We start from the raw sequence: 13,253 nt of genomic DNA on the forward strand, positions 1-13,253 counted from the left end.
TCTTGAGAATATGTTTTTTGCAGATCAGGTTGTGTGGAATGATTCCCCATTCGGAAACCGCCTTTTGATTTCCGCCAGTAGTTAATTTTGTAGGAATTCTTTATGTTGGTCATACCTCATTATCCTTTTTACAAAATGAAGGCGTTAATGCCCTCATTACGGATGACAATAATGATTTGGTTATTTTCGTGGAGAGTTTTTGGCTGGGTAACAAAAATTGATTTTTCTTTCGCTAAAATCTCAAATTTGAATTCATTGTTATAAAAATACAATTAACAAAATGTTTTTATTTTTATTAAGAAATGATGGTGGTGCTGTCTACAATAAATTAAACATTGATCAGACCAGTACTTCGCTGACTATATACGCTTTGCATCTTTCAAAAGATCTGTTTTTTAAATAAATTTTGTTGAGACACTTTTCGGTTCTTGGCGTGAAATCTTACTTCATTCAGCATTCACCTGAGTCCATTTTTTCTTAAGGAGATCATCCCGTGTGAAGGCCGCTTTTTTTCCCTTTTTTTAGAAATTTTTTGTGAAGAACTGGATAAAGATACAAATCCGAATTTTCCATTATACATTTATTAATATTTTTAGCATGCGTAGTAATTTTTCCAGCCCGATCAAATAGTTCATTATTGGAATACAGAGCAACTTATACACCCATCTCCAAAAAAGGTGCTTTTTTTCTGCTGCCACGCTATGAGGTGCTCATCTTAAAGATGTAATGTAAATGTAAACGGCATTTAAACATGCGGACTTAAACACATTCCGCAAACTAGGATAATCAAAAAATATTGAAAACTAAATTTTTGATGCCTTGCTAAATTTTTTTTTGTAAATTTTGGTGTTTTTTCAAGGCTTCTTTAATGAATAAAAAAAATTACCGAATGAATTGCAAATTTTCGTAGTTTGCGGACCGTAGAAATATGTTCTGAATAAGTCATGAAAATTGCGAAGAATTTCGTTGAATAGATTTTGTGCTATGGTGACAGCAGATTTTCAACATGCAGCTTAGAGAAAAACACATTTAAAAAGTAGAATGCGGTTTTTAACCATATAATCTGAACTGAACATTAATCTTAGGTTTCTTGAAGGAACACAAGTAAAGCCTTGGCTTCAATGCTTATGATTTTAACGAAGTCGTTCTTTATTGTTCAGACGGGTAAATACGCGCTTTATTACGGCGATCCACATGCCACCTGGCATGTGACATCTTGCATGTTTAACACTGTAATTTTCAAACGACTTCGAATATCAAAAAATCACTCTGCCCATATATTCTACACTATATCTAGATACAATTGATGCCAGAAAAAAAAAACGATTCCTCGGATCCGACACACGGGATAACCCTCTTAATTGGAGTACACCAGCTTCAGACAGAATCAATCTCACGATTAGAATATATTTCGGTATTAATAAACTCTTTATATCGCCCATTTTGACCTTAATAAAATGCCACAATTCACTCTATAAATACCAATAAAACGAACAATCAAACACTTTAGTGTCACGTTATACGTATCAGATGTTAAATCACAAACGGAGAAGTCTCCAAAGGGAATACCTGTGATTGCAACTAAAATGCGAATGCAATATCCTTATACGGATAATGCACAGATGTATTTAAATTTTAATAAAATAATCAATCTTAAATATGGCTTTATGATGAGTGTCCTGAATCCCTACTCATTTATTCTCTAACCACCCCCTCCCTTTTCCTGAGGCGCTTGAACTCTTCTACTATTCTGTGCCAAGTGCCCTTAGAACGAACCAACCGTTAGGAGAGTAAATTCCACTGCATGGTGTAGCCAATAATGCAATTGGCGCTCTTCCTTGATGTGTGACCTACCTACTGCCACTTTCCCCTTCTGATCACAGTGCGTAAGAGTGTCAAGTTTTTCGTTTGAGATGGTATTGGGCAAGCGTACTCCGATTATACGACGCAGACAGGTGTTTACAAAGGCTCGGAGGTTTTGAGTAACAGTGGGGTTCACTTTCCATGTGCTACACCCATATAGCAAGACGAAAAGAACACTAGCACAGAACAATTTCAACTTGATGTTAGTGCTGAGGTAACTGCATTTCCAAATTTTAAACAGTGAACAGAGCAAACAGATGTCGTCAATGTAGTCGAGATGATTGAGGCAAGATGACATCGTCCATTGAACTGTTCCACTTCACCCGGACAGGGCAGCATGAAGAACATCAACAATAACAAGAAGAAATAATATCGTTGGCAAGGTGGCGTACTCCGCTTTGAACTAAAAACTCGTCCGAGATCTTGTCTTGGTGCAGAACGTGGCATTTTGTGCCATTATATATCGCTTAATATGTTAGTTTCTTGAGAATACTTTCCTGGTTAGAGCACGAAAGATACATCGAATATCTAAACACTCGTTTTGAGAATGATGGGGTCCTAAGTCCGCATCAACTTAATGCTGGACCGGACCAAATGGGGAGCAACTTACTCTCTCTTTCTTGGTCCACGGACCCTTCGCTTAGGGCTTGCACCCAAACTTTTCAAAAAAGTGAAGCGATGACGGCTTTACGGTGTCTTACCAGGGCAGAGGCAAATCGTCAGACGCTGCCTAACCTCTGCTCTGGGAGCAGCGTGACCGTAGCGGCTCGCAGATGTTGAGTGTTCCTTTATATAATTCGTAGAACATGACATGACTACGAATTATATTGAGCGTAAATGCGCCTTATTGACAAGCAAGCCCTAAGTGAGGGGTCCGTGGACCAGGAAAGAGGGAGTAAGTTGCTCCCCATTTAGTCCGGTCTAGCATTAAGTTGATGCGGACTTAGGACCCCATCATTCTCAAAACGAATATTTCAGCTCTGGCCAAGCTCTGGTCAATAAGGCGGATTTACGCTCAATATAATTCGTACTCATGTCATGTTCTACGAATTATATAAAGGAGCACTCAACACCTGTGAGCCGCTACGGTCACGCCGCTCCCAGAGCAGAGGTTAGGCAGCGTCTGACGATTTGCCTCTGCCCTGGTAAGAAACCGTAAAGCCGTCATCGCTTCACTTTTTTTATCTAAACACCTCAATCTGTTCCATATATTTATGAAAGACAAAAATCTTCACTCCTGTTCCCAAAGTTATGCTGCAGTGGGATTAAATCCATCGAAACATAGAGAGATGGCTAACTTAGAGAAAAGAATGGCTGCCATGGTATGTTGACGATATACTTACTTTAGTTTAAGCGAAAAGGAGACAGTTCTACAAAACATGAACTAGATACACTCCAACATCAAATTCACCATGATGGTAGACGAAGGAGGAGAAATCCCATTTTCCGATCTCAAGGTAATTTATAACAATAAAATAAAATGTGATAGCTCTCTCATACCACATACCACCACTCATACCAACGCAAGTCGACGGCATATCTTTCAGACTCCTAACAGTACCCCTAACCAATGAAAAATACAACAAAGAAGGAATGTTCGTCAGAGATACCGCAACAAAGAAACGGATTTAACCCCCAGATGATAGATCAAATAATAATAATAATAATCGTTGGCGCAACAATCCAGAGTCCAGAGTCCGCCAGAGTGGGCAACACATAAGATCATCCGTGGCAAAACACATAATAGAAGAAGTGCATGTAATGGACGAGATAGAAATACTGAAAGAGGTCAAGCAGGCAAAGCTTGACCCTTACGAAAGTTTCCTCATAGATAGAAAAACGCAGGTAACCCTTCTAAACACGCATTCCCCGCTCTCCATGATAAACTTATCAAGATAGTGGAATTACACAACTTTTAGGATTAAGCATTAGGTATAGGTATAAATGTAATAAAATATTGGTGTTTACCTTCATGACCCACTGATGAAGGTAACAAGTTGCTACTGAAATGCGTATATAGGATAATAAATAACTCACTGACTTAAAGGGACAATTCTGCTTTTTTTTTTTAAAAAAAAGAAGAAAGAAATAATAATAAAAACAGTCAGTGCGTCGCTACTACTCTACTAATACTCCTTCTCTGCATCGACAGCCTCCGTTCCGCCGAATTCCGCAGTGAATATTCTGTCTGATTTCGGGTCCCAGAATATGAGAAAGCGTTTGGTATTATTATTATTATTCTGTTAAGGGAAAGTCGCACCGCGTCCTTCAAGAACTATTGTGCCCCTTTTACTGGTTATAGTGTACTTATTGATGATAGTATCTCAAGCAGGCCTGTAACCGTTAGGAACTTTAGTATGTTCCCCACTTCCAGATGTTTCAGCTTTGCATCTGGTATTAAGTGTTCTCCCAGATGTATCGACCTACTTTGCACAAGTGCCGGACACTGTCCCAGGACGTGCATAGAGGTTTCGTCCTCCTCCTCACAAAACCTGCAGGCAGTGTCCGTAGATATCCCTAGCTTCCCTCGGTGATAGTTCAGCCGACAATGACCAGTGAGAATTCCCACTATGATTCGGAGGTTCTTTTTGGTGAGATTTAAGCAATCCTTTGTACGCCTGGGTTCGTATTCCCCAATAAGCACCCTGGACTGCGTTTCTCTTCGTTTCTTAAATTCATAGCCATGAAACCGTTTCCGGTTCCACAGAAGGGTTCTGGCCCGTGTAAAGGCATCCCTGCCTCGTTGCCTTCCAACCCAACATGGCAGTCTCAAAATCGAATTCGCGTTTATTTTTCTTTTCTTGGGAAATTACAACAATAATGGTTAATTGTTTACTTATTTTTTGATAATGTAACTTCCCAACAGTGGGGGTATTCCCATATTGGTTGCGAATGTCACTATTTTAGGCGTTATCGTAGTAAGTTATGCCGCCCATCCAACCGCAGAATCGGTGTGTCCACCACCAACTGGTTACGTTCATTGTCTTTGGTGGCAGGTCGGCATTCAGAACCATAAACCATAGAGGGATGCCAGTGGTGAAAAGCCATTTTATGCACGTTGTGCTAAGGCGCTAGGAGTATATTTACGTAGAGCAGTGTATAGGGCGCTGGGTATTGGATGTCCTACAGGTCTGTAGGAAGAACAAAAACACTGGTGAGAAGGCATTTCCTTGACGAACTTCGAACTCTTCTCTTCGAGTCGCAGTAAAGTTGTTTAAGCCAGCGGTCGAGTTCACAACAAATACTTTTTCTAGGTCAAAAAAAAACATGGTAGGATGTTGCTTCAGATAGCGTTTCTTCACGAGAAACTAAATAGAATTAAGTCATCCTCCTTTACCTGGTCGCCTTTCTTGATAATTGCGTTTTCAATTTAATAAAAATAAGGAGAAGTACATTTAGTTAAAATAATAAATTTTCCCTGCATGTGATTCTAGGGGGAAATTCCCTTATATGATCCCAAGCTACTCTTCCAATTGGACTTTCATAGATCACCTGCAAAATTGAATCCGTTCATATCAGCCGCAGCACCAGGTGAAACTTGGCTCAAAGTCCGACCATTACAAGATGGAGATTACGACAGGGGCTTTCTGCAGCTATTATCGCAGCTTTCAACAGTGGGGGAAGTGAGTCGTTCCCAGTTTCTGAGTAAGTAACACAATTGACCCGAATACCCGGATATTTTTTAAAATACCGTTGATATACATATCTGTATTTCATTGTAGACCGATTTGCTCAAATGAGAGCTAGTGGCGATTATTATGTTACGGTCATTGAAGATACTAGAATAAGGAAAATTATTGGCGCAGCAACGCTTGTTCTCGAGCATAAATTCATACACGGTTGTGGATCGGTAAGTGTAAGATTCCTTGTCTATAAGATTGAAGGTACAGGAAATATAATATATTGTGATCATCACACTCATTGAAAAGTTTGTTTGTTGCCGTACCCTTTGTAAAGCTTGTTTTCATGCAGAATGAATATAACAATAGCTAAAGCTGCGATATGGACATTTTCAATTTCAGCAAGGTAAATTAGAAGACGTGGTTGTGAACGATACCTATCGTGGGAAGCAGCTGGGAAAATTGTAAGTAAAGCGTACGGAAATTCTACAAATCTCCACACAACTGGTTTTAAAATTTGAAATGTGAGCTATATTGAAAAATGAACTGTAGAATCAAAACACTAGGCACTCATACATCTGTTAAAAATACCCATTTTTGTCCCACCCTTCAGGATTGTCGTGACCGTTACATTATTAGCTGAGCATTTAGGATGCTATAAAATGAGTCTTGAGTGCAAGGACAAGCTTATCAAGTTTTATGAGTCGATTGGATATGTCTGTGAAGCCGGAAACTCAAATTCAATGAGAATTCGATTCAACTCACAACAAAAAGTCGCTGCTAATAATGTTGCCGCAGAAGAACCATTCTGACAATTAGCCGCTGGTGCTGCCGTTAAAAGCAAACTGTGAAATAGAAGAAGCTTCCAAACGTATTCATCACTAACATCAAACAACGGAATTGTTATATTCTGAGAATATTATGGATGAATGCAGAAATCACGTCTCTCGTTGGGCGTCAACTGGAACTCGTTAGCTCTTTTTGTTTCCTATTTGTTGATGATTGCGAATGTTTTCACCATCATCAGGCAGTACTAGCAAGTAATATTATATTTTATTAAATTGTTTGGAAAACAATTTCTAATTATTTAAGCCATTTATATGCTAAAATCAAAACTGACTTAAAAACTTCTAAAGAATTTAACATAAATTTTAGCTTTTCGCTATGATCAAGGTTGTTTTACATCTTTCAAATTTGTTTCAACTCCAATTGATAAATGGATTTCTTCAAATAAAATATTCAAAATATTATTTTATAAATTTTATTCTGTTGTTTTATCACTTCATTTCCATCAACAAACAGTATATATAGTGAGCTTGTAGAAGTGATTGCTGCACATGCCCCTCAATATCGTTTTGACAATATTCACATGCCCTAACCCATTCATTACCTTAACCACTAATCCTAAAAGCTTCCGATATTACTGGAACAAAGAAAAAAAATGACAATGCACCTTCAACATGAGTGTAGAGCCGAACAAAAATTCTCGAAAGATTATACTCTTCCCTGATCACATACTAACGATCTTGAGCTTTCACCCACCAACACCCACAAAAAACATTTAGCTAGATAATAACTACTATAAGACCAACACTACCTTTCCTCATGAAAACTATTCATTCAATGTTTCCATTCCTTTATACGAAAGGTAGGATATAAAATATTTCCCATTTCGATCACTTTTCTCCAAAACAGGTACCAATTCAAACGAAATTTAGTGGACGGGGAGGAACTGCGAAATCCGCTGGCGCACTAGGTTAATCCCGACCTGATTTCCAAGCATAGAGTTGCATGCAGCCAGGCGTGTATCATGGGTCGCGGATAATGACATGACCCGCCAGGTCAGCTACGAATATCGCAGGTTAATATTGTAAACAAGTAGCCGCGGACAAGCAGGACGTTTCCATTTGTGTTCGTCTTCCCTAACCTATTCTTTCCTTTCTGGTGGAGTAAACCTCGGTAACAAATCCGTAACATGGGATGAAGGAATCGACGCGCCTAACGGATGAATTGCAGTGACGTTACACTGTGTTTCAAGGGCTCCCCTCCAAATAACTTCCCTACTTTTGGAGGTAACCCATGGTGCCCCAGGCATTGCAACATTGGGGCTCTGTTGCGAGGCTGACTCCTTCCTCACTAGCCATGGGAACAAAGTTGGGTATAGTATTTCTTTTAATGGGACCCCAGGGACACGAAGAGTGACTCTTCGCCCTTGGATGTTGGGATGACCAGGGACAGAGGACCTCGGCGTCATATGGACGAACCAACTCAACGAATTTATCGTCCGCGCCTATTACAGTATCACGGATTTGGAACGGAATTCATCAGAGTACAGACACCGATTCCATGACGCGTTCAGAATTTTGGCTGATCGTTTGGCTAGCGAGATTACTGCAACATTCGTCTCCATAATCAACATCTTGTGACTGTTTCGAATTAAGAAAAGAGTGGAAAAGTTGAGAAAGGAGATTGGCAGCTTCTTCTTCCAGAACCAACGGGGATTCTATAAAAATTTCACTAGCCCAGGTCCTGAAAATAACCTCGATCTGGATGGATCAGGCAGAAAACTTCTGGAGAAGTTTTTGGAGCCAATATAGCCGTTGCAGTTTAGAAGCAATGTGGCTCCCACACCTTATCCGGTCATGCAAGGCCATCCCCGAAATGATAAAGCCTAACATAACTGAAGTCGAGGTAGAAACAGCCCTTGAAATGGCAGGTAATTGGAAGACACCAGGAGTTAATAAGATCCATAACTTCTGGCTGCAAATCATTTTAATCAGATGATTGTCGATCCAAAATTAGTTCCACAATTTTTCACCAAGGGGATAACTTTTCTCATCCCCAAGGAACAGGCTGCTTCATGCCCTTCAAAATGTCTTCACTTCAGTTTTCTGCACGGATGTCTCATAACATTTTGATATTCATAAAATCATAGCTGAGGAGCAAAAAGGATGCGCAAAAGACTCCCGAGGATATAGTAGTTGTGAAGCAGGCTATCCACCAAAAGCGAAATATCTCAACAACCTACATGGATTATAAATCAGTCTTTGGCGCTGTGATTTTCATCGCCATCAACGGCGCAGCAACCGGTATCCGGCCAAGGGCTGCCTTAATAAGGAATTCCAGATAAGCCGGTTTTGCGCCGAGATCCACCAACTCGAAATTCCTAAAAGCTGTCTGGCGTTTTGACCTACGCCATCGCTCCATCTCAGGCAGGGTCTGCCTCGTCTTCTTTTTCTACCATAGATATTGCTCCATACAGATTAGTGACCCGCCCACCGCAACCCGTTTATCCACAACCTGACGGTCGTGGTATTGCTCATAGATTTCGTCGTTATGTAGGTTACGGAATCGCCCATCCTCATGTAGGGGGACAAAATTCTTCGGAGGATTCTTCTCTCGAACCCAGGTTTCCGAGGAATATATGAGAACTGGCAAGATAATAGTCTTGTACTGTAAGAGTTTTGACCCTATGGTGAGACGTTTCGAGCGAAACAGTTTTTGTAAGCTGAAATAGGTTCTGTTGGCAGCCAACAAACGTGCGCGGATTTCATCATCATAGCTGTTATCGGTTGTGATTTTCGACCCTTCATTAATGTGCAGCCAAAGATCTCGCGCCGCCTGCTCAATCTGGATGAAGGTAGACTGTACATTTTGGGTTGTTCTCCCCATAATGTCAATATCGTCAGCGTAGGCCAGTAATTGGGTGGACTTGTAGAGGATGATGCCTCTCGCATTTACGTCTGCATCGCGAATCACTTTCTCCAGGGCTAGGTTAAAGAAGACGCATCATAGGGCATCTCCTTATTTCAGTCCGTTGTTGATGTTGAATGGTCTCGAGAGTGATACTGCTGCTCGCACATTGGACAGGGTGAGCCTAGCTAGTTTTATTAATTTCGTCGGGATACTGAATTCTATTATGGCCGTGTACAGTTTTACCCTGGCTATGCTGTTATAGGCGGCTTTAAAGTCGATGAAGAGATGGCGCAACTGACATCCATATTCTAACAGTTTTTCCATCCAATCAACACTTTCGCCATTCCCGTCCTTCTATATCCTTTCGGTGTGATAGAGTGGAGCAACATGGATTTAGAATCTGTTATGACGGGTAAGGGTAGTTCTTATAAACAACAACATGCACAATAGAGCTACCGAAAAACTGAAGGTTACCGTCCCACGTCACCAGGGAGGAAGAAGGGTACTTGATTTAAATACATTGCACTACAATCAAGTGCATTCTCTTCGTGAGTTTTTCAATGAAAAACTATCCTCTAGCCAAATACATCAGGCTACCTTCATGACATAAATTATCTGCTTTGTACTTGAGAAGCAGACAATGGGATCCCATGTTGAATGTTACTTCAGTCCAACAGAAGATCGACATGTGGAAAGAGAAACCCATTCACGGAGGTCATATCGAAAATTTGTTTGGTTGACCAATGGTGTGCTATTTTATGAGACCGAAGCATACTTCAATTCAGGATGCTTCGCTGACAACAAAAAATTATAAACGGTACGTTCTTCACGACTCCTCAATCAGCAGCTCCAGCAACTGTGAAGCGGAGAGCATTCAGCACATAACATCTGCGTGGAGAATGTTGAGCAATACCGAGTACTCCAGTCGTCATACCTCTGTCTGAAAGATTTTTCATCAAAACTTTGCTTTGAAGTATAACTTAGTGGTAACCTACCATCCTTATTATAAGTATACTCCGCAGAGAATCTTGGAAAATACTGTGGGATCACAGTATTGCCGCGACCACAGTGTTAATCAAAATAGACCCAATCTAAAATATACATGAATTACTCGAGACAGACATATGTATATGTTAATGAAGGCTGAAAAGGCTTACACACAGATGGCGCTACTGGCATTAGACACATGATTTTTAGTTAACCTTAACCTTAAAGTGGGTAAAAGGAAATTTCGTGTTTATTTGAGGAAAAATACTGTTGAAACTAAGACTTGGCTTGATATGAATATGAATTATTTGGACTTTGTACCAGGAAGATCAGGCTTTCATAAGTGGTTTGCCAAGTTTAAACGAGGTGAAATGAGTACCGAAGACGATGCACGCAGTGATCGCCCCATAGAGCCTGTTACCGACGAAAACATCGAAAAGGTCCACTAAATAGTTTTGGATGACTGTAAAATGAAGTTGATCGAGATAGTTGAGGCTCTAAAGATACCAATGGAACGTGTTGGGCACATTGTGCATGAATGTTTGAGTATGTGAAAGCTCTTTTCAAAGTGGGTGTCACTCGAGCTCACAATTGACCAAAAACGAGTTGACAACTCTGAGCAGTGTTTGAAGCTCTTCTTCCATAAAAAAACAACAATGGGCGAAACATGGCTTCATTATTCCACACCAGAATCAAAATTATGGTCATCTGTGTGGACTGCTCGTGGTGGACCGACTCAAAAGTGTGCAGAAACGCAACAGTCGGCTGGCAAGGCTATGGCATCAGTATTTTAGAATGCGCATGGTATAATATTTATCGACTATCTTGAGAAAGGAAAAACCATCATTCGAAGGAAAACGGCCTCACTTGAAGAAAAAGAAAGAAAGCACTGTGTCACAAATCAATGACAACGATAGCAAAATTGCATGAATTACACTTCGAATTGCTTCCGCACACAACGTATTCACCAGATCTGGCCCCAACGACTTTTCCCTGTTCTCAGATATCAAGAGAATGGTCGCTAGAGACAAATTTAGCGACGATGAAGAGGCATTCGCGGAAATGGAGGCTGAAGACAAATCGTACTATCGAAAAATTGTATGACCGCTATAATTTTTTCTATGTTAGGCTATGAAGTTTTCAGCCCAACTGTTATGTATGTACGTTAGAAGCAAGGAGATTCAATTTGCGTACATATATATGTGTGCTTTTGTGTACGGAGTAAAGCGAAAATGTCCAGTTGTAGAAGATCTATTAAGATGCGTAAATATATGTAAACACCGTTATGCGGTAACAAGCAATGTATGTTTGTTTAGGATGAGCACAACAGTTGTGTTGTTAAAATTTACATAAATCTTGAAGTTTGGTAATATATGATAATTTTGAATTCTTAGCTATGTATAAACGGAAAAATGTGCATAGAAAGTTCCCCAGTTAAAGTGAACACAAAACCGTTATACTTGAAGCGCTCAGCTTCCAGTATTCCGATTTGTTAATAATTCTATCTAAAATGTGGGTTTGAATTACTTTTTTTCTTTTTTTTTCTACCAAATATTTAAAATCTTCGGAGTAAACCACGAATTCGATATCTTCAAATCTACAGTAACACAAAGAGTCAATCCCACCAGCTCCTTCCCATTCATATCAACATAAATTCGCGTGCTCCCACAGCATGATCCATAGGATGTTAAATATTCCCTTAACCAGATCCAGATGTAATACAAAACTGGCCTACATGAAAGAAACAGAAAGGATACAACAGTGAGATTATCGACCAATAGTAATGAGGGGACAGGCTGCAAATGATAGGAAAAAACTGACGTCGTTATTGGGCACCAAGGACAAGGCCACAGTTAAATTTAGCATTACCTGCCCGTCCATGTGGGCTTGAATCAGAAATGCAAATAATTGCACCGAATTTGAGTTTTTATCAATTTTATAGGATTTTTTCTTATTCTTTCGTATTTATTGTATGAATAAAGATCTTACAACAATTGAATGCAAAATTTTTATGATTTTACGAATTTCCCTTCATTTTACTTTAAGATATAAGATAATTTTCTTATCTATTAAATTACAATATTTCCATTGAAGTTTTAGCTATATAATAGTCGTTTATTTTTCTCCAAGTCGTACTATACAACACTTCCCGTTTTCAACATGTATGTAATTTGTTAATCCACGATGAGTCTCACGGTGTTGGTGATTCAAATTACGTGTTATAGTTTAGTTGTCTTTAGACTTATTATAGAAAAGGCCATTCGTTCAAAAAAATACAGTTTCAAATTTCCCTTTTTCATATATTCAAATTCACTATAAGGACTTAAGGTTTTCGAAATTCCGTTGAGTTTTAAAACATTCACTTGAAGAGGGACTCCTTAGATTCAGGAGCTTATGTTGATAAGGTTGAAAATATGATTTCACGATTAATTTTCAATAGATATGACTACAAATATGGACAAAGTATGAGTTGACAATTGCTTCTTTACTATTAAAAAAATTAGGAATAAACAGAGCTGAAATGTATAAAATGAGAGAAATCATTAGAATAGAACAACCAGAATGCATTATTTTTTTATGATCAGGAACATTCCATAATAGTAGTTATCATTTGCTAATAAAATGAATGAAAACTTTTGGAACAATGGACGGAATATATAATAATAATGGTGTCTCTGAGAAACTGTTGAGAGTATATTATAGGATTTGGTAGGATAGCAGCAGGTTGGCAGAATATATATATGAGCTCGAGAGGGCTGATATTAACCATTGGTTTTCATTTTTAGGTCTGGTTTCTTAGGCTATTGCCTGACGAGTGGCTTGATACGGATCTTCGTGTTGGATGCAGCGCTTGTAACTATCCACTCTATTCCAGGTTTCTTTCAACAACAAAAAAAAAAAAATTAGAGCGAAACTTGATTTCGTAGGGTGGCTAGGGCCGACATCCAGAGTTCGACAAATTACTTATGTTTCACCATCGAAAATATGTATTTATTGAGGAGTAAAGAATTATATGACCTAAAATTTATGTCATCTTAATAACAATTAGGAAATAAAAAAAATTAATATGCAAACAAAAAGATGATA

At 39.1% G+C, this 13,253-nt stretch overlaps 1 protein-coding gene across 2 annotated transcripts in view; it reads left to right on the top strand.

Moving 5' to 3' along the window:
* Positions 1-6,747, top strand: part of LOC119651412 (probable glucosamine 6-phosphate N-acetyltransferase) — a 29,963-nt gene extending 23,216 nt beyond the window's left edge. For both annotated transcript variants that reach the window (XM_038055005.1, XM_038055007.1), the window contains exons 2-5: positions 5,298-5,508; positions 5,586-5,713; positions 5,886-5,947; positions 6,097-6,747. In XM_038055005.1, coding sequence (XP_037910933.1) covers positions 5,298-5,508; positions 5,586-5,713; positions 5,886-5,947; positions 6,097-6,295 — 600 coding nt within the window. In that variant the 3' untranslated portion in view covers positions 6,296-6,747. The remainder of the gene's footprint in view (positions 1-5,297; positions 5,509-5,585; positions 5,714-5,885; positions 5,948-6,096) is intronic.
* The last annotated feature ends 6,506 nt before the right edge of the window (positions 6,748-13,253 follow it).

This window comes from Hermetia illucens, chromosome 3, assembly GCF_905115235.1.
Source record: "Hermetia illucens chromosome 3, iHerIll2.2.curated.20191125, whole genome shotgun sequence".
Taxonomy (NCBI): domain Eukaryota; kingdom Metazoa; phylum Arthropoda; class Insecta; order Diptera; family Stratiomyidae; genus Hermetia; species Hermetia illucens.